At 42.7% G+C, this 21,672-nt stretch overlaps 1 protein-coding gene across 2 annotated transcripts in view; it reads right to left on the reverse strand.

Moving 5' to 3' along the window:
• Positions 1–318: 318 nt before the first annotated feature.
• Positions 319–21,672, reverse strand: part of spg11 (SPG11 vesicle trafficking associated, spatacsin) — a 102,591-nt gene continuing 81,237 nt past the window's right edge. Inside the window, exons 28-40 of one of the 2 annotated variants that reach the window (XM_045227174.1) lie at positions 17,897–18,062; positions 17,131–17,345; positions 13,045–13,777; positions 11,668–11,813; positions 11,048–11,252; positions 10,579–10,713; positions 6,850–6,983; positions 6,521–6,628; positions 5,663–5,831; positions 3,470–3,546; positions 1,184–1,339; positions 805–956; positions 319–654 (exon numbers count right to left, since the gene is read on the reverse strand). In XM_045227174.1, the coding sequence (XP_045083109.1) occupies positions 471–654; positions 805–956; positions 1,184–1,339; positions 3,470–3,546; positions 5,663–5,831; positions 6,521–6,628; positions 6,850–6,983; positions 10,579–10,713; positions 11,048–11,252; positions 11,668–11,813; positions 13,045–13,777; positions 17,131–17,345; positions 17,897–18,062 (2,580 nt within the window). In that variant the 3' untranslated portion in view covers positions 319–470. Of the gene's footprint in view, positions 655–804; positions 957–1,183; positions 1,340–3,469; positions 3,547–5,662; positions 5,832–6,520; positions 6,629–6,849; positions 6,984–10,578; positions 10,717–11,047; positions 11,253–11,667; positions 11,814–13,044; positions 13,778–17,130; positions 17,346–17,896; positions 18,063–21,672 lie in introns of both variants that reach the window. The other variant, XM_045227173.1, reaches the window with a different exon arrangement.

Here is a 21,672-nt window from a genome sequence, read left to right on the forward strand (position 1 = left end):
TGACTTTGGGGGGGGGGGGTGAATAGTTATGCACGCTCAAGTTCTGTTTTTTTGTCTTATTTTAAAAATATTTTGCATCTTCAATGTGGTAGGCATGTTGTGTAAATCAAATGATACAAACCCCCCACAAATCAATTTTAATTCCAGGTTGTAAGGCAACAAAATAGGAAAAATGCCAAGGGGGGGTGAATACTTTCGCAAGCCACTGTACCCTCAGTTACGTTAGTGTTGGTACCTACATCGCAACAACAGCTATAAGAACACAGCCTCTGTGGATGACCACTCAATTGTGTTTAAGTAAAGACAGAAGTCTGTAGCTTCAACCAATACGAGATTTATTCAGTTAGTCAGTGATTTTGCGTGGAGAAAATAAACATTATTTAGATGGAAGATGATATAGAAAAGAGTTTGTAAAAAATTATACATGTGTATTTGGAGGTATTTGACAGGGGCAGTGCCGTTCGAATCAGCTACCTAGTACCTAGCCTGTCATTTAGGTAACTGCTTGTTTTGGAGTCCTGAAGTAACATGTTGGCCACGTCGAAGAACTTGTGTTCATACGCAAGCTTGTAGTAGGTGTAAACGTCATCACAGTGTTGCAATAGTCTCTTCAGGTTCTGGCCCGCACTGCTCGGAGGCGTGTTGTGAGTCAATCTGAAAGGTAGGACCAGACCAATGGTTAATATCAGCAAGAAGATATTCCCTCCTGATTCTGGTAATCCTCCAACTGGGATTTCTGAAAAACCTAGAATTTTGCAACCTTACAAGTGACACATTTAATAAACATTTAAACACACATATTACTTTTTGGATATGTCTTCAAACAGGGAGGCGGGGAGTGGCCTGTGAAGTCGGAACTCCTCTAGGTAAGCAAAGTCTCCACTGAGGATGACCTTCTGGTAGAGCACCTCCGCCCAGTCTGGACTGTAGTCGTAGGCCTCCGACAACACAAAAGCCTAGAGACAGGAGAAACAACACAGTTTAAAATAATAGGTTAAAATAAGCTTAGCTACATCTCATTATGACATACTACTGGGAATCAATCTACATTTCAGTACATCCTTCCCAAGTCTAAGACTGTGATAATTGATTTTTCCTACCACTGTTACACTAGTGCCGGTACTTCAAGTCTAGCATTTGGATAACTGATTTAGTGTACCACGATTACATTTAGTGCCATTACCTGGTAACAGCGGGGCAGTGCCACTATAGCACCAAGGAGATCTGATTGGCACAGGTTGATGACACGTTGGTCTTGACCGTGGTTTAGGAAGTGGAGCTGGAGCGTGGTCAGCTTTGCCATTTTGACACAACGTGCTGCCTGGCGTACACATGAGTCCTGAGGGAGAACACACACACGTGCACGCGTACACACACACACGTGCACACACACAGCAAGTGTTTATCTCCACTACAAGGCTATTACTCACGTTCAATGAACACTAGAAAGGCCTAGATAATAATGACGCAAAACTAATTTACATTTTGTATTACTCTGCTATTTTTTAAGTAATGTCCACTCATCCTTGACTTTTCCTAAATAAGTCTATATAACACACTGTCGTTAGAATTTCTATATCACAAACAGAACTGGAGTCACTTTACCCCTACCTATATGTACATAGCTAACTCAATTACCTCGTACCCCTGCACATCAACTTGGTACTGGTACTGGTACCATGTTATTTTTTACTCATTATTGTTATAAATTATTCACTGTATTTATTCCTTGTGTCACTATTTCTATTATCTTTTTATCTTTAACTCTGCATTGTTGGAAAAGAACCAATAAGTAAGCATTTCACTGTTAGTCTACACCTGTTTTTTATGAAGCAGGGAAAGGGGGAGAATGGGAGAGTTTATGAGTGAGGGGAAGCGAACGATGCACAAAAAACAAGCCTGGTAGACACCATGAGACGGGAGCTCCCTCCCTCTGCGCAAAATAAGGCACCCACACAGGTCCAAACCTCCGGGTTAGGGTGACTAAATCAATGGAGGCCAGAGAAAAAAATTGCACAGCATCGCGTCAGCTTGGCTGGTTGATGTGCGAGAATGATTGCTACCTCACAGATTCAACTTTACCATTGAACTCGTTATCTTTTTACTCAAATCCGCAGGACATAAAACAATATAGAGGTACGATAGATATCAATTGAGAAATGACATGTAGTACTTTCATATTAATGCGAAATTCCTGTTTAGAATATTTCACACAAAAACAAGCGTATCTCTGTGAAATGTCAACGGAGCACTGAGTGTACCGTAAGCATTTTATTTTCAAATCCTTTCACATTTAATTCAGCTTGTGCCATGCTAATTTATCTTTTTGCGACTCGTAGAAACAACTTTGAAGATGACCACCACAACATGTACAATCCTAAAAAGTTGCTGCGAGAAAGCTGCACCGCTCGGTGATTATTATCAAATGTATTAGGTTACGAAATCCGACTATTTGGATATACTGTTTATGAAATGTTAGTGAAATACCCCACTGAACGACTTAGAACATTAATAATATTATTTGTCTTGGTAAAATGTATTTTATAACATAAAGAAGTGAAATTCCATCACCAAAGCACGTTTTCAGAGTGGGTGGTAGTGCTGAGCCATTAGTGCTTTTTCAATTCTGTTCAGTTTCGGTTCGATTCCCCAAAAAAATATCACGGTTTTCGATTTAGGTTTTGATTTTTTTTAAACAACATTAAATGCATTATGAAATCATGACAAACATGATTAGAGCTTTGTTATAGAAATTCCAAAGCCAAAAATAGTGAACATTCAATTGCCAAAACATTGAAAATATTCCATTGTCTCTGTCAGGTCCACAAAGAAAAATAGGAAATAATAAAATATGACTTAGTTTTATTTGATTACTATAATTGTTCATTCCTTAAAGTCATCATCTCATCTCTGCTCAGGCAGTAGCAGCCAGCCAGCCACACAACCATCTAACGTTATCTCTGTTCTCCCCAGACTGTACTGTCTTTAGCCATCTTAATTAGCTAGGCTAGCCTGCCTAAGTATGCTGCAGAGCTGTCTGACAATAATTACTCATTTTTCAAAGTAGTTAAGGCATACTTTCACCAACTGTCTCTCTCCCTCTCTCTCGTCGTAGTGTTGTGTACATTCCTCTCTCATGCGGCGGTGTATGAGGTCTGTGTGTACCTAATCTAATGCAGCAGCTGTAAAAGTGTATCCATCTCTGTCCGAGCCGGAAAGAACAGGTCATTGTAGTCAATTACCACAATTCTGCGCTGAACTAGGTTGAATATTTGCTTAATGAAAACTACAACTCCCTTCAGCCCAGCGTCCCATATAGTTATTGACTTAATTTCTCATGTGAATAATTTGTTTTCTCTCTAGAAAAACGGCGTGTTGAGCTCACAAAAAAAACTAAACGTAATTCAAGTAATTGAACCGACGTCGGTCAACATTAAACTTTGTTTGATAGTTGGAGGGATAAGAATACCTTAGAATAGCTCTCTGCAGCATCCTTCAGGAGAGTAAGAACCTTTATCAAGGCACTTTTGAGTTCAGGGGTCACTGCTGTTATGGGATAAACAGGGAGTGAGTGAAAAACACTGTCTGCATATCCACAAATGTATCGAGACAGCAGAGCAATCCTGTAGCTCTTCATTGAGTTTGTGTCTATTACTCATACACAGGTTACATTCAGGTGCAAATAAAGTTGCAACAGAAAAACTTCACAACAGTCTATTTTAAGAAGTTGCCCTCTATACAACAGGAAAGATACTACAATATTGAAATACACATCCCTTGACACCAGGGTTGGGGTCAGTTCAGTTTTCGACTAAAGAATTGACATTTCATTCTTAAAATGAAAATTGTCTACTGTTTTCTATGAGGATGTTTCAATTCATGAATTGAATTTCAATTCCTGAATTGAAAACTGAATTGACCTCAGCCACTATACCATGTTCTTTATATGCATCACAAATACAGTGGGGAGAACAAGTATTTGATACACTGCCGATTTTGCAGGTTTTCCTACTTACAAAGCATGTAGAGGTCTGTAATTTTTGTCATAGGTACACTTCAACTGTGAGAGACGGAATCAAAAATCCAGAAAATCACATTGTATGATTTTTAAGTAATTCATTTGCATTTTATTGCATGACATAAGAATTTGATACATCAGAAAAGCAGAACTTAATATTTGATACAGAAACCTTTGTTTGCAATTACAGAGATCATACGTTTCCTGTAGGTCTTGACCAGGTTTGCACACACTGCAGCAGGGATTTTGGCCCACTCCTCCATACAGATCTTCTCCAGATCCTTCAGGTTTTGGGGCTGTCGCTGGGCAATACAGACTTTCAGCTCCCTCCAAAGATTTTCTATTGGGTTCAGGTCTGGAGACTGGCTAGGCCACTCCAGGACCTTGAGATGCTTCTTACGGAGCCACTCCTTAGTTGCCCTGGCTGTGTGTTTCGGGTTGTTGTCATGCTGGAAGACCCAGCCACGACCCATCTTCAATGCTCTTACTGAGGGAAGGAGGTTGTTGGCCAAGATCTCGCGATACATGGCCCCATCCATCCTTCCCTCAATACGGTGCAGTCGTCCTGTCCCCTTTGCAGAAAAGCATCCCCAAAGAATGATGTTTCCACCTCCATGCTTCACGGTTGGGATGGTGTTCTTGGGGTTGTACTCATCCTTCTTCTTCCTCCAAACACGGCGAGTGGAGTTTAGACCAAAAAGCTCTATTTTTGTCTCATCAGACCACATGACCTTCTCCCATTCCTCCTCTGGATCATCCAGATGGTCATTGACAAACTTCAGACGGGTCTGGACATGCGCTGGCTTGAGCAGGGGGACCTTGCGTGCGCTGCAGGATTTTTTAATCCATGACGGCGTAGTGTGTTACTAATGGTTTTCTTTGAGACTGTGGTCCCAGCTCTCTTCAGGTCATTGACCAGGTCCTGCCGTGTAGTTCTGGGCTGATCCCTCACCTTCCTCATGATCATTGATGCCCCACGAGGTGAGATCTTGCATGGAGCCCCAGACCGAGGGTGATTGACCGTCATTTTGAACTTCTTCCATTTTCTAATAATTGTGCCAACAGTTGTTGCCTGCTCACCAAGCTGCTTGCCTATTGTCCTGTAGCCCATCCCAGCCATGTGCAGGTCTACAATTTTATCCCTGATGTCCTTACACAGCTCTCTGGTCTTGGCCATTGCAGAGAGGTTGGAGTCTGTTTGATTGAGTGTGTGGACAGGTGTCTTTTATACAGGTAACGAGTTCAAACAGGTGCAGTTAATACAGGTAATGAGTGGAGAACAGGAGGGCTTCTTAAAGAAAAACTAACAGGTCTGTGAGAGCCGGAATTCTTACTGGTTGGTAGGTGATCAAATACTTATGTCATGCAATAAAATGCAAATGAATTACTTAAAAATCATACAATGTGATTTTCTGGATTTTTGTTTTAGATTCCGTCTCTCACAGTTGAAGTGTACCTATGATAAAAAATTACAGACCTCTATATGCTTTGTAAGTAGGAAAACCTGCAAAATCGGCAGTGTATCAAATACTTGTTCTCCCCACTGTATATAGTATGTCTGACTTTATACTGTAACTGTAGTGCTTGTCATACTGTAACTGTAGTCCTCCTCATACTATAACTGTAGGCCTTGTCATAGCTCACCCCAAGGCTGGGACTCTATCAGTTTGAGCTGGGTGCGGGCGGCTCCCTCGTGGTTCTCGCCAATCTCCCTGCACATGCTGAAGCACAGGGCCACCATGTTGTATTTCTCACTGTCCCCCGGCAGACACCGCTTGATGTAGTCCAGCAGGGCCGTCTTCAGACGGAAGTTCTGCAACACACACACACACACACACACACACACACACACACACACACACACACACACACACACACACACACACACACACACACACACACACACACACACACACACACACACACACACACACACACACACACACACACACACACACACACACACACACACACACACACACACACACACACAGAGTTTAGATACTAGCATCCTGTATGTATAAACAAGTGCACTACAAGCACACAAACTTTTATACCCCTTTCACATTACTGAGCTGAGACGAACTGACCCAAGCCGAGTGGTACTGGGCAGGCCACACATCCACCATAGTTGCTGGAGCTGTGCTGGAAAGGACTACGTGAAAGGAAAATATCATTTTCTATTGTCCTCATTCTGGTACTCCGAGACACTCCTACACATCTAAAGCATGGTGTTCTCCGAAAACAGCATGTACACAACCCCTGTGATATATATATCTCCCGTCTCCACTGAAATACAATGACTAGATGCCTCTCTCTGTCTGGCAGGTCTGTTGTGTCTCTGTGGGTGTTCTGTCAGACCTGGTTTGTTTCAACTGAGACTGTTTTGGGAAGCGAGATCTCTATCTGTGTTTGTGTGTGTGCAGTTTCTGTGTTTGTGTGTGTGCAGTTTCTGTGTTTGTGTGTAACAGAGAGACATTTCTGTGTGTATGCGCCTCTTACCGACTCCACTTTTTTCCTGAGCAGCATCTCAAAGCGGTGGTTCTGGTTGAGCAGGTCGAAGATGTAGGTCATGTCATTGTATCTGCCGATGCCAGTTAGGAGACGCACCTGAAGGGGTCAACACAAGGTGAGCACGAACACACAGAAAAGAGAAAAACAGTACTCATGAACTGACACCAACATGTTTCCAGGACATTCATTTGGAGCAATTAATTTATAGTAAGATCTCACCAGGTAATCCATTGCAAAGCCATCAACATATATTACGATGTCATTACGATACAATGACTGGGAAGGAGGCCCATGTGTGACCAGGCAGAGTGATTTACCAGCAGGCCGTAGTGTTCGCTGTGGGCAAGGTGTGCGTGGCTGAGGTGGCGGGCAGCCTGCAGCACCCTCACTATGCCTTCCATGTTACAGGTCAGACTGAAGCAGTCGTGGGCCAGGATCAACAGCTCCACCGCTACACAACAAGAGGGAGAGTTAGATATTATGCATCATTATGGGCTCCCGAGTGGCGCGGCGGTCTACGGCACTGCATCTCGGTGCTTGAGGCGTCACTACAGACCCCCTGGTTCGATTCCAGGCTGTATCACAACCGGCCGTGATTGGGAGTCCCATAGGGCGGCGCACAATTGGCCCAGCGTCGTCCGGGTTTGGCCGGTGTAGGACGTCATTGTAAATAAGAATTTGTTCTTAACTGACTTGCCTAGTTAAATAAAGGTAAAATAAAAAAATTAAATGATACATTATATTATCCACCAATACACTGTAATGCATTAAACTGCAAATTGATTAGTAACTGGTTGGCATTACTCATTTCTATCAGTAGCTCTTTACGTACCCGTATACAGGTTCAAAATAGCAGATTTGGACACTGATAAGCGCCTAAATTAGAACGCAGTGGCTGTACAATGCTCAAGGTCTCAATATTGGTTTTGACTGACAGTGGTTCTGAACTTGAACACCACACGCAACAAGAAGTTGCCCCCATTCCTCCCGCTAATTGGGTAACTTTTGTAAATGTTTTGTTGTCTGAGTGAAGGAAATGCTGTAAATAAAGAGGCCTATGTATTTTGAAAGATGAGACGTTGAGGATTATAATAAATACCGCTTTGATGTCATACAAGCAAGCCAAACACCCGTTACTCCAAATGTTAACATTTCCATATCATCACTATGCTTGATGTACAGTTACAACATGACATGGCATCATACCCTGGGTTGTTCTGAACTGAATAAGCCAATGTTTGTCGTATTGTGAAGAAATCTGGCGGGGAACACACATCTGAATGCACTCGTGACTATTGTATGCGCACCAAAATTATGATCTGCTTCTCTGAATTTCCTTGCGAAAGCCTAACACTGTAAGATCATATTTTGTAACTTAGCTAACGATGTTGGCAATAGAACACGCTTTCAAATTATGCCCGCCTGACCAGATTGCGATTGATAATGGAATGTGGAATTTTTGGAATGTGTAAACAACAGGAATTGTGTGATGGCGGGGATGCAGGACTGTGTTCCAAAGAAAACATCTACAAGTCTGCTTGCTCTAGTTCCTCAACAGCACAGCTAGGAGAGCTCAAAACAGTACCTTATAGTTAAAGACACTTCTTTGAGTCATAAAAGTGCATTGAAATTACGTAGGAACTGTACACACTTTGGAGAGGTATGTAGCCACTTGGAGACGCCAGTTAGACCTCTCACTCAAACCCTTTTCATTTTTTTGTCTTATGTTGTACCTACCACACATTTCCCATGAATATTCTTATCATGTTCCTGAATGTATCCAGAGTATTTTCAGATTTTGTTATCAACAAATGCGCTGAAAAGTACAGTAAATGTAAAATGCACATAAAATAAACAGTGTTATGTTTGGATTCAGTCAGTGTCAGATTAACTGTTTTGTCCTCACCTTTAGTCTAATAATTTTCACATTAACTCTAAACTGTTCCCTTTTGATTGCTAACATGGTTATGCATATGCTTTCCATATTTCTCCTGTAAGGAAAACATTTATTTAGTCAGCCACCAATTGTGCAAGTTCTCCCACTTAAAAAGATGAGAGAGGCCTGTAATTTTCATCATAGGTACACGTCAACTATGACAGACAAATTGAGAAAGAAAAATCCAGAAAATCACATTGTAAGATTTTTAATTTATTTATTTGCAAATTATGGTGGAAAACAAGTATTTGGTCACCTACAAACAAGCAAGATTTCTGGCTCTCACAGACCTGTAACTTCTTCTTTAAGAGGCTCCTCTGTCCTCCACTCGTTACCTGTATTAATGGCACCTGTTTGAACTTGTTATCAGTATAAAAGACACCTGTCCACAACCTCAAACAGTCACACTCCAAACTCCACTATGGCCAAGACCAAAGAGCTGTCAAAGGACACCAGAAACAAAATTGTAGACCTGCACCAGGCTGGGAAGACTGAATCTGCAATAGGTAAGCAGCTTGGTTTGAAGAAATCAACTGTGGGAGCAATTATTAGGAAATGGAAGACATACAAGACCACTGATAATCTCCCTCGATCTGAGGCTCCACGCAAGATCTCACCACACAGGTCAAAATGATCACAAGAACAGTGAGCAAAAATCCCAGAACCACACGGGGGGACCTAGTGAATGACCTGCAGAGAGCTGGGACCAAAGTAACAAAGCCTACCATCAGTAACACACTACGCCGCCAGGGACTCAAATCCTGCAGTGCAAGACGTGTCCCCCTGCTTAAGCCAGTACATGTCCAGGCCCGTCTGAAGTTTGCTAGAGTGCATTTGGATGATCCAGAAGAGGATTGGGAGAATGTCATATGGTCAGATGAAACCAAAATATAACTCTTTGGTAAAAACTCAACTCGTCGTGTTTGGAGGACAAAGAATGCTGAGTTGCATCCAAAGAACACCATACCTACTATGAAGCATGGGGGTGGAAACATCATGCTTTGGGGCTGTTTTTCTGCAAAGGGACCAGGACGACTGATCCGTGTAAAGGAAAGAATGAATGGGGCCATGTATCGTGAGCTTTTGAGTGAAAACCTCCTTCCATCAGCAAGGGCATTGAAGATGAAACGTGGCTGGGTCTTTCAGCATGACAATGATCCCAAACACACCGCCCGGGCAACGAAGGAAGCATTTCAAGGTCCTGGAGTGGCCTAGCCAGTCTCCAGATCTCAACCCCATAGAAAATCTTTGGAGGGAGTTGAAAGTCCGTGTTGCCCAGCGACAGCCCCAAAACATTACTGCTCTAGAGGAGATCTGCATGGAGGAATGGGCCAAAATACCAGCAACAGTGTGTGAAAACCTTGTGAAGACTTACAGAAAACGTTTGACCTGTGTCATTGCCAACAAAGGGTATATAACAAAGTATTGAGAAACTTTTGTTATTGACCAAATACTTATTTTCCACCATAATTTGCAAATAAATTCATTAAAAATCCTACAATGTGATTTTCTGGATTTGTTTTCTTCTCATTTTGTCTGTCATAGTTGACGTGTACCTATAATGAAAATTACAGGCCTCTCTCATCTTTTTAAGTGGGAGAACAATTGGTGGCTGACTAAATACTTTTTTCCCCCACTGTAGGCCAATTCCCACTAGCGCAAGGGGTTTTAAAGAACTATGGCCGTGAGGCTGACTAGCTAAATAGAGTGGAATAATTCCATGATAATACTATGTTACCGTTGTTTACCACTACAGTACTGTGACAGAGTGTTTATCTAGTATTTAGTGTCTGAAGTAAGACTCAGCTAATAGACTAGAATAATTTAATTCCCATAAGAGAACAGCCTATGTTATCCAGTGTTTGTCACTACTGTGGCAGTGAGAGTATTACTGTAGTATTGAGTAGGGCCGGGATGATACCAGTATCGTGATGTTGTCATTATGTTGTCATCCAGAGTCACATGTATTTATTTTCCAAGCTATAGCACACAATATTTTACATACAGCAGGGTTTTTTCAAGTTTGTTCTGCTTCGTGTTTTTATTTTTACCATGGAAAAAATATTGCGATACTGGTATCGTCACAGCCATAGTATTGAGTATATCTTACTGCAGCCTAGCTCTCCCAGTGGCACAGTGGGGATGTGGTCCAGCAGTTTGATGCCCACCAGGTTGGGGTCCCCACACAGCTTGGCCAGCTGCAAGAAGGACTCTCTCCCTTCTGCTGGACTGAACATCTGCTTCTCTGCTGTGAACACACACCAATCACTACAGTCGTTGTGTCTGACTCAGGTTTAATAATACAGTAATATAGTCCAATAGCAAGGACAGCACAGGATCTGCACATTAAAGCTTTGTAACCAATTATCTGAGCTCTAAGCTACGATTATACATTTCCTCTAACCTTAGGACTATAAATGAATCCATCTGACTAAAATATGGGTTTGAGTATGTAATAGAAACACAACATATTCAATATATGAGTAGGGCTTTCAAAGTGTGTAAAAGTATTCTAGAGGGATGATTAGCTGCATTTAGCAGCCATATCAATCAATCAACCAATCCATCATTCCTCTCACCAGTCTCTCTGTCCTGTGCAGAGGCCAACAGGCCCTGGACCACGGCGGTGGACACAAGCTGGGCCACAGTGTCTGGCTGCAGGCCCTGCACACTGATGAAGGCTTGGGCCTTCTTATAGCGCTCCGGCTGCTGGGACAGTAGCACCTTACACAGCACCGCCTGAGGCTCCTCAGCTGAGATCTCACTGTACGAACACTGCAGCTCCTAGGTAGCGGTACCAAAGGGTCAAAGGTTACCATGATCAAGGTTATGTTCATTGGGCACCAAATGGAAGAACAGATTGAAATAGAGAGCAAATACCTGCACTTGTACAATAAGAAAAGCACATTTCCAAAATGTTTTAAAACATCTTCCTCTGTGTGCCCTAATGAACACGACCAAGTTCAACTCATAACGACATGTAGAATACGAATACACTAGATAATGAAATCACTGGTCCTGTATATTCAAATCTAGGGTATTAATACAGTACATTATAAAAAATACTACACAACAACAAAGCTCTCATGAACACACAACAATGTACATAACTTCACTTCACAAAAATAGGCTCAGTCTGTTGTTTAGGTCTGAAAAGGCAGCAACTTTGATGTTAAGGTCGGAAAAGGTAGGGGAGTACCTTGGAGAGCTCGTAGAGACTCAGGACCTGCTTGCAGTAGCTCTTTCCGTGACGACACTCGTCCACCAGCATCTGGAGCTGAGTCACTGTTAGGTCCTCTGGGGAGGGCACCATCACAAAGGAGGAAAGGCTGCTGAAACTGGTCGCTGGGGTGGGGGCATTCACAGAGAAACAGATGGACAGCGTTCAGAGGGGATATGTCAATAATGCAGAAGGCCAGACAGCGTGAGGTCCAAAAGTATTTTGACAGAGACACATTTCTTGTCGTTTTGGCTCTGTACTCCAGCACTTTGGATTTGAAATAATACAATGACTATGAGGTTAAAGTGCAGACTGTCAGCGTTAATTTGAGGGTATTTATTTTTACCCCCTTTTTCTCCCCAATTTTGTGATTACGATCTTGTCTCATCGCTGCAACTCCTGCTCGGGAGAGGCTAAGGTCGAGTCATGCGTCCTCCGAAACATGACCAGCCAAACCGCACTTCTTAACACCCGCTCACTTACCCCGGAAGCCAGCTGCAACAATGTGTCGGAGGAAACACCGTTCATCTGACGACCGAAGTCAGCCTGCAGGCGTCCGGCACGCCACGCCACAAGGAGTCGCTAGAGCGCGATGAGCCAAGTAAAGCCCCCCCCCAGCCAAACCCTCCCCTAACCCGGACTACACTGGGCCAATTGTGTGCCGCCCTATGGGACTCCGGGTCACGGCCGGTTGGGATCGAACCCCAGGCTGTAGTGACGCTGCAACACAGCGATGTAGACCGCTGCGCCACTCGGGAGGCCAATTTGAGTGTATTTTTATCCATATCGGTTGAACAGTTTAGAAATAACAGATGCATTTGCAGTTTTTTTTATGTATTCATTGCATGCTAGGAATATGGTACCAAATCCTAAACCTTTGACTACTTTAATACACATAAGTGAATTTGTCCAAATACATTTGGTTCTCTGAAATGGTGGGACTATGTACAAAAAGTGCTGTAATTTCTTAACGGTTCACCTGATATGAATGTAAATACTCTCAAATTAAAGCTGCCAGTCTGCACTTTAACCTCATTGTCATTGTATCAAAGTGCTGAAGTACAGAGCCAAAACAACCAAAAAATTGTCATTGTCCAAATACTTTTGGACCTCACTGTAAACTATGTAGGTGTTGTGACTGTTACTGACAATCTTTGAATTGTTGTTTGGGTGTATGCGAGTGTTGTTTTGATTCTTCAGAGGATTATTGACATTTTTGCACTGTTGTTTGGATGTGTCTGAGTGTTTTTTAACTTGTGACCTCTGCACCTGTGTCAACAACTCTGACATGCACCAAAAAGTAGTGTGTTGTTTGGATGTATCTAGGAGGTTAACTGAGGGTCGTGTGGGGCTTACAGATGGGAATGCTCTTCTTGGGCAGGCCCTCGAAGGTGAGCATGTCCTGCAGGCCTGCCTGGAGCTCGCCTGAGGCCAGGCCTCGGCAGTGCAGCACTACCCACATGTCCTGGTGGCAGAAGGAAAAGTAGCGGCACACACGGCTCGCTTCGTGGATACACCCTTCGTCCAACAGCTGCCCCACCAGGATAGCCAGAGCACCCTGCTCCTCCGACCCAGTCTTCTCCCCACCCTCCTCCTCAGGGGAGAAGCTGGGCAGGCCCTCTAAGCTCAGGTACCTGGGCTCGTTGAGCACTGCCATCTTGGAGAAGGAGAACTCCCTGATCATGGCCTCGTAGGAGTTTTCCTCTGGTGCTATGGTGGGCGCCGGGAGGGCGAACATGCTCTCCTTCTCCATGGCGGTGAGCAGGACCTGCTGGCGCACTCGGCTGGTCCACAGCTGCTTCTCCAGGTCCTCGAGGCGTGCCAGTGGAGCTAGGGTGAGCCAGGACAGCCAGTGGCCGGCCAGGCTGAGGAGAAGGCACCTCTCTTGGACACACAGCAGCTCTGTCTCGGCCATGGAGCCCCGGGGAGGCTCAGAGGCACCTGCCTGGGCCAGGAAGAACTCTGAGGCGGCCACAGGACCAGTGCTGTTAGTCCTGAACTGCTCGTGGCATTTTCTCCAGAAGGACACCCGGGTCTCCCTCCTCTCCCAGTGCCGCTTGGCCTTCAGGGCACTGAGGTCTTGGAGTAACTTGACCAAAAGAGGGATATCAGAAGGAGTGTCAAGACACGATTGTCCCCGTCTCAAAACATTCATCACATACAGTGCCTTTAGAAAGTATTCATACCCCTAGACTTATTCCACATTTTGTTGTGTTACAGCCTGAATTCAAAATGGATTATATATATTTTTTTCTCACCCATGTACACACAATACCCCACATTGATAGTGTTTTTAGAAATGTTGGCAAATGTATAGATAATGAAATATATAATTTACATAAGTATTCACACCCCTTTGTAGAAGCACCTTTGGCAGCGATTACAGCTGTGTGTCTTTCTGGGTAAGTCTCTAAGCGCGTTCCACACCTGGATTATGCAACATTTGCCCTTTATTCTTTTCAAAATTCTTCAAGCTGTCAAATTGGTTGTTGATCATTGCCATAGATTTTAAAGTATATTTAAGTCAAAACTGTAACTCAGCCACTTCGGAACATTCACTGTCTTCTTGGTAAACAACTCTAGTGTAGATTTGGCCTTGTGTTTTAGGTTATTGTCCTGCTGAAAGGTCAATTAATCTCCCAGTGTCTGGTGGAAAGCAGACTGAACCAGGATTTCCTCTTGGATTTTGCTTGTGCTTAGCTCCATTCCGCTTCTTTTTTATCCTGAAAAACTCCCCAGTCCTTAATGATTACAAGCATACCCATACCATGATGCAGCCACCACTATGCTTTAAAATATTTAGAGTGGTACTCCGTAATGTGTTGTATTTGCCCCAAAAATAACACTTTGTATTCTGGACAAAAAGTTAATTTATTTGCCACTTTTTTTTGCAGTATTACTTTAGTGCCTTGTTGCAAACAAGATGCATGTTTTGGAATATTTTTATTCTGTACAGGCTTCCTTCTTTTCACTCTGTCAATTAGGTTAGTATTGTGGAGTAACTACAATATTGTTGATCCATCCTCAGTTTTAGCCTATCACAGCCATTAAACTCAGTAACTGTTTTAAAGTCACCATTGGCCTCATGGTGAAATCCCTGAGCGATTTCCTTCCTCTCCGGCAGCTGAGTTAGGAAGGACGCCTTTATCTTAGTAGTGACTGGGTGTATTGATACACCATCCAAAGTGTAATTAATAACTTAATGCTCAAAGGGATATTCAATGTATGTTTTATTTTGTTTTTGTTACCCATCTACCAATAGGTGCCCTTCTTTGGAGGCATTGGAAAACCTCCCTGGCCTTTGTGGTTGAATCTGTGCTTGAAATTCACTGCTTGACTGAGGGACCTTACATATACAGTGGGGAAAAAAGTATTTAGTCAGCCACCAATTGTGCAAGTTATCCCACTTAAAAAGATGAGAGAGGCCTGTAATTTTCATCATAGGTACACGTCAACTATGACAGACAAAATTAGGAAAAAAAATCCAGAAAATCACATTGTAGGATTTTTAATGAATTTATTTGCAAATTATGGCGGAAATAAGTATTTGGTCAATAACAAAAGTTTCTCAATACTTTGTTATATACCCTTTGTTGGCAATGACACAGGTCAAACGTTTTCTGTAAGTCTTCACAAGGTTTTCACACACTGTTGCTGGTATTTTGGCCCATTCCTCCATGCAGATCTCCTCTAGAGCAGTGATGTTTTGGGGCTGTCGCTGGGCAACACAGACTTTCAACTCCCTCCTAAGATTTTCTATGGGGTTGAGATCTGGAGACTGGCTAGGCCACTCCAGGACCTTGAAATGCTTCTTACGAAGCCACTCCTTCGTTGCCCGGGCGGTGTGTTTGGGATCATTGTCATGCTGAAAGACCCAGCCACGTTTCATCTTCAATGCCCTTGCTGATGGAAGGAGGTTTTCACTCAAAATCTCACGATACATGGCCCCATTCATTCTTTCCTTTACACGGATCAGTCGTCCTGGTCCCTTTGCAGAAAAACAGCCCCAAAGCATGATGTTTCCACCCCCATGCTTCACAGTAGGTATGGTGTTCTTTGGTTGCAACTCAGCATTCTTTGTCTTCCAAACACGACGAGTTGAGTTTTTACCAAAAAGTTCTATTTTGGTTTCATCTGACCATATGACATTCTCCCAATCCTCTTCTGGATCATCCAAATGCACTCTAGCAAACTTCAGACGGGCCTGGACATGTACTGGCTTAAGCAGGGGGACACGTCTGGCACTGCAGGATTTGATTCCCTGGCGGCGTAGTGTATTACTGATGGTAGGCTTTGTTACTTTGGTCCCAGCTCTCTGCAGGTCATTCACTAGGTCCCCCCGTGTGGTTCTGGGATTTCTGCTCACCGTTCTTGTGATAATTTTGACCCCACGGGGTGAGATCTTGCGTGGAGCCCCAGATCGAGGGAGATTATCAGTGGTCTTGTATGTCTTCCATTTCCTAATAATTGCTCCCACAGTTGATTTCTTCAAACCAAGCTGCTTACCTATTGCAGATTCAGTCTTCCCAGCCTGGTGCAGGTCTACAATTTTGTTTCTGGTGTCCTTTGACAGCTCTTTGGTCTTGGCCATAGTGGAGTTTGGAGTGTGACTGTTTGAGGTTGTGGACAGGTGTCTTTTATACTGATAACAAGTTCAAACAGGTGCCATTAATACAGGTAACGAGTGGAGGACAGAGGAGCCTCTTAAAGAAGAAGTTACAGGTCTGTGAGAGCCAGAAATCTTGCTTGTTTGTAGGTGACCAAATACTTATTTTCCACCATAATTTGCAAATAAATTCATAAAAAATCCTACAATGTGATTTTCTGGATTTTTCTTTCTCAATTTGTCTGTCATAGTTGACGTGTACCTATGATGAAAATTACAGGCCTCTCTCATCTTTTTAAGTGGGAGAACTTGCACAATTGGTGGCTGACTAAATACTTTTTTCCCCACTGTAATTGTATGTGTGGGGTACAGAGATTAGGTAGTCATAACAAAATCATGTTAAACACTATTATTGCACACAGAGTGAGTCCATGCAATTTATTATGTGACTTGTTAAGGCAATGTTTACTCCTGAACTTATTAAGACTTGCCATAACAAAGGGGTTGAATACTTATTGACTCAAGACATTTCAGCTTTTCATTTTTAATTCACTTCAAAAAACATAATTCAACTTTGACATTAAGGGGTATTGTGTGTAGGCCAGTGACAAAAAAATCAAAATTTAATCCATTTTAAATTCAGCCTGAAACACAACAGAATGTGGAAAAAGTCAAGGGGTGTGAATACTTTCTGAAGGCACTGTAGATTCTAGACCAAATCAACTTACATTAAATATACCAAAGGTATAGGGCAAAGTGAGAGTTGAGTTTAAACTGAACAGGTGAACAGGCTGCACCAGATCTAGTTGATGAGCATTGAGAACCCACGAGCTCACCTCGTTGATGACCAGGCTGTCAATGGGCAGCCCTGCCTGCTCGGCCACCTGGCGGGCCTTGTGGAACAGGCCGCTGTCTTGCAGCTTCTCCAACATGCTCTGGCACTCTCCCTGCAGGATGTCAGGGGAATAGCTCTCAAGCAGCCTGGGAGAGAGAGACACCGAGGTGTCCTGGAGAACCTGGCTGAGGAGGCTGAGCTTCTTGAAGTCCGGGCCTGCTCACAGAGAAAGAGACAGATGCATACATAGAAGACCTGTCAAGTCCCTGAGTCAACCAGAAAATCCTGTTTACAGTATTGTATTCTCAATACCTCACGCAAACAGAAGACAGTGATTCACAAGCACACAGACACAGACTCAAACATCAAGCGCCTGGGTCAGACAAAAAGCTACAAAAAATAATACATAATACAGGATTCTCAACACCTCACACAAGTGGAAGACAGGGATTAAAATCCATAATGAAAAGGCGTTCTGCCTGCTCACGTCAACCATACCAGTGGTAATCATACGGCAAAAATGTCTGTCTTCATAGTTTTAGTCATGTTACGCGACACTTTGTTTGCACAGTGTTATGAAGAGAAGTCAGGCTTACAATAAGCACAGAGAGTGTTGCTCTGGAAATAATACAACACTATTGACCAAACTCTTATGAACGTCATTTAGGTTAAGTCTCACTTAATTAACAGCTAATTAGCTGAATATGATGATCCAACACAACAGCTGAAGACTCTGTGTTACCACAGTGTTAATACTGGTGTCTCACCATTAGACTTGAGCAGGCGCTCCATATCTGCGAGCAGCTGCAGTAGTCTGCGCAGCTCGTATTGTGTGGAGCACTGTTGCATCATGGTCAACAGGAGGACTGAGGCCTGGCACTCCACCCACTGGAGAGGGATGCCTGCTGGCGCATGAGCACCACTGCTCCTCAGCTGTCAGAGAGAAAGAGAGAGGGAGGGATATAGAAAAAAGAGAGAAAGGAAAAGATGAATGAATAAAGAGAATGGCCTACATGCAACACACACATACCTCATAGGAACTATGGCTGTATAACCTCTAGTGTCCACAGAAAACATCAAACATTCATGTTAGAAAGTCTTCCTCGCCTCATTTCTTCCCTTAACTATAATAGAGGATCATGAAAAGTAACAGTAATAAGGGCATGTACCTTTCACAAGGACAGAAGATCAGAGTGAATACGGGAATTAAAGAAAGAAGGAACATCAAAGTTAACTATGGTCATCGAGAGGGAGGACTCGGTGAGACTAAGGCCGCAAAAGATTGTGTGTATACATGTGAATTGGGCTGGTGACTCTCTCAAAACACGCAGCACAAGTAGAGACGGTAAGAGGACAAAAGTAGAGACGGTAAGAGGACAACAGTAGAGACGGTAAGAGGACAACAGTAGAGACGGTAAGAGGACAACAGTAGAGACGGTAAGAGGACAGGCCCTGAACACAAGATTACAGCCAATGTCACCGCTCGGAGGTATGAGTGCTGCTGTGCTCGACACACTCGATAAATCGGCCCTGGCCTTGTGGCTTCGCTGGCAGGTGTGGCACCAAATTCATCCCTCTAATGACACCTCCAAACAGGACCGGCAAGGTCAGACATACGCACCCCTATAACTCCCCCCTGCCCTGACAATGGAGGGCATCAATTTCCCCCCATAACCAACCTGTCAGACTTAAAGGAGCTTGACACGGACACACCCTACTTTTCTAATGGAAAGTCATCTGCACAGACATAGATAATAAAAATCCCCTTCTGCCCAGCATGACAGCATGACGCGTTACAGTACATGCACACAGCCCATTTTGTTTCCATTAAAAAACCTGAATTGGTTTGCAGTCAATTTCAAAGTAGTCCTCCCAATCATGATGAAGTTTCGAGGCTGGGAGGTTTGACTATCAAAGCCCTTTACAATAGAGTCCGGCCGATAAATCGGTTGGTGGTTTGACCTAGCTACGATCTTTGGTTTGATGGTGAGTAGCTTGCCAAAGACAGCGACAGCGTATTTGAATAAGTAAATAATCAAAAGTACACTTCACCAAGCAAGCAGCCTTGACCTCATCACATGCTCACTTAGTTAACATTAGCTGGCTGGCTAGCCAGCAATGTAGTTAGGCTCTATATAGCCAGCAAGGTAGTTAGCTAGCTAGCAATCTGTGCTACTTATGGCGCCGTTATGTTAGTGGGCTTATTTAGTTTGTTTACCTAAATATGAAAGACAGCTGGCGCAGATCTATCATTCAGGCCATGTGCTTGCATTCATGATGAGCTAAGATTGTTAGCTAGCTAAATTAGAATGTGTGTGACTAAAACCAGTGCAGTAAGCATTTTCGTGCATGAATGTTTTCAGTCACCAGCACATGCCATTTGCAGTTGAAATATATAGCTAGGGCTGTGGCAGTCACAAAATTTTGTCAGCCGGTGATTGTCAAGCAAATAACTGCCGGTCTCATGGTGATGTACCGTTAATTAACATAAACACATTTAGCATCTCTTGGCATCCACACATAGCCTACAAGCCACTGATGCAGACCTTTGGAACATATACATTTTAAAAAGTATAATAAAGCCATGTAATACAGCCTACACATTCACAATAAATCCATTATTTATTTTAGACAGGTCTAAAGAAACATGTAGTCTATTTCAGAAGAACAGAATAGCATACTCTGAGTTGTCCTGATATGGCTATGCCATATGGCTGTGGGCTACACTAGTTCATTTAGCAGACAAGATTTTCTTAGAATTCTGTTGCATTATTTTATATTATTTTATAGTATGAAGAATACAATTGAACAAAGCTGAATATAATAGAAAATATATTTTCTCCAAACTATTTTAGGGAGTGCGCACATGCGGCTATTCTGTGTAGAGCGGTTAACAAAGAAATAGGTACTCCTATATGCTTAATTTAGAGATTCATGTAACTTTAGTTGTTCTACAAACGTTGGGCTATATGTTTTGATTTTTAATACATTGTAAGGCTGCATGATGCGACTCTAAAGATGACTTGAAAAAAGTCGCTTTAAAGGCATGAGCTCTGCTTTGTTTTTTGCGCAGGCTGTACACACTTCACAATCTCAATCTTCACACTTCAGTCTCTCATTCACAATTTGACAAGAACTTGATAATGCCTCGAATTTCCCGGCGGCATCCCCTTTGTGTGGCCGTAATGCCCCCTAAAAAAATCAATGCCTTTTGCGGCCAGTGGCCGTTGTGTCCTTGGCCTGAATATAATAACTATAATTCCCTTCTCCCTGAGTGCTGCCTGCTCCGAAGCACCTCTCACTCACATGGCTCGCCGTCACGTGATTGGTTCTTTCTCACATGCTACAAATGAAGACAGACATCTGAGACTGCGTGCATCCTTATCCAATTCCAAGGTGCATATTGAAGACATTGGAAGAACTGTCCACATTTACTTTTCATCAGCCAACAAGATGAGTAGGTCGAACAAACAGCAAAAGCACTAACCTATGTCAATCTACTACCCCCTATAGTAAAAAAGTTGACCTATTCGATTTTGTGCAATAAATAAATATTCCAAACATAGTCTGGGACAGTTGTGGGATGTGATAGATCCCAAATTAATACAACCTCTCGCATCAAAAAAATGTTTTACGCAATGAGGCTGATCCAACAGATCAGAACGTTTAGCTTAAAATGTTGATAAACTATTAGGCTATTTCTTCACATTATAAGCACAGCAATGCGCAAACAGCAGTATGCTATAAGCGCGAATGTTCCATTAGGGGGAAATACGATTATCAACAGTCACCGCAAACGCGATTAAGCATGTAATGCTTTTATTATAAAGGTGCATTTTTATGGTGAAAATTATTTCCCTCAAACTTGAAACTCACGCGCTGCTTATGTATGCCAGTTAGGCTCTACACCCCTTGTAAAGCGGATTAATGTGCTTAATTAAGAATGTATTTGGTCACTTTAGTTGTGATACAAACCTTATCAAAACATATAGGCCTATGGGCTAGGCTACATGAGGTGTGCGACTATGATTAAAACAAGTTGCTAAAAAAGCCATTGTTTCTTGCCTTATGCTGGGTATCATTCACAAGTGATAATATCTCATTCACAAGTGATAGACTAATATTGTCACCCATCAGACTATTCTTGATTTAATCTTGTCTTTACATATACTAAATAATATATGTGTGAAATTTGTTTTGAGTTAGAATGGACCATTATCATGCACTGGTCTCGAAAAAGGGGCGAATGGAGGACGCTTTTCCCGTGGTCACCTTAACAGCAATATATTTTGTATTGAATAAAAGTGTAATTTACATTATGGTTTCAGTAACAAAACATTTTCGTAATGAACAACTAGTGTGTGCTTGTCATAACAAGCTCTCATTGCAAGGTTACCATAAAGTGTTTTTTGACATGACCTTTGACTGTTGTAAAGCACTGAAGGGAATCTACTCAATACAAATGCTGACACTGACATCTATTGGTGACATTAAGAACTGCATGTTACTGAATTTCACTGCAAAGTTGGTGAACTTGTGAACA

This window comes from Coregonus clupeaformis, chromosome 19, assembly GCF_020615455.1.
Source record: "Coregonus clupeaformis isolate EN_2021a chromosome 19, ASM2061545v1, whole genome shotgun sequence".
NCBI lineage: Eukaryota > Metazoa > Chordata > Actinopteri > Salmoniformes > Salmonidae > Coregonus > Coregonus clupeaformis.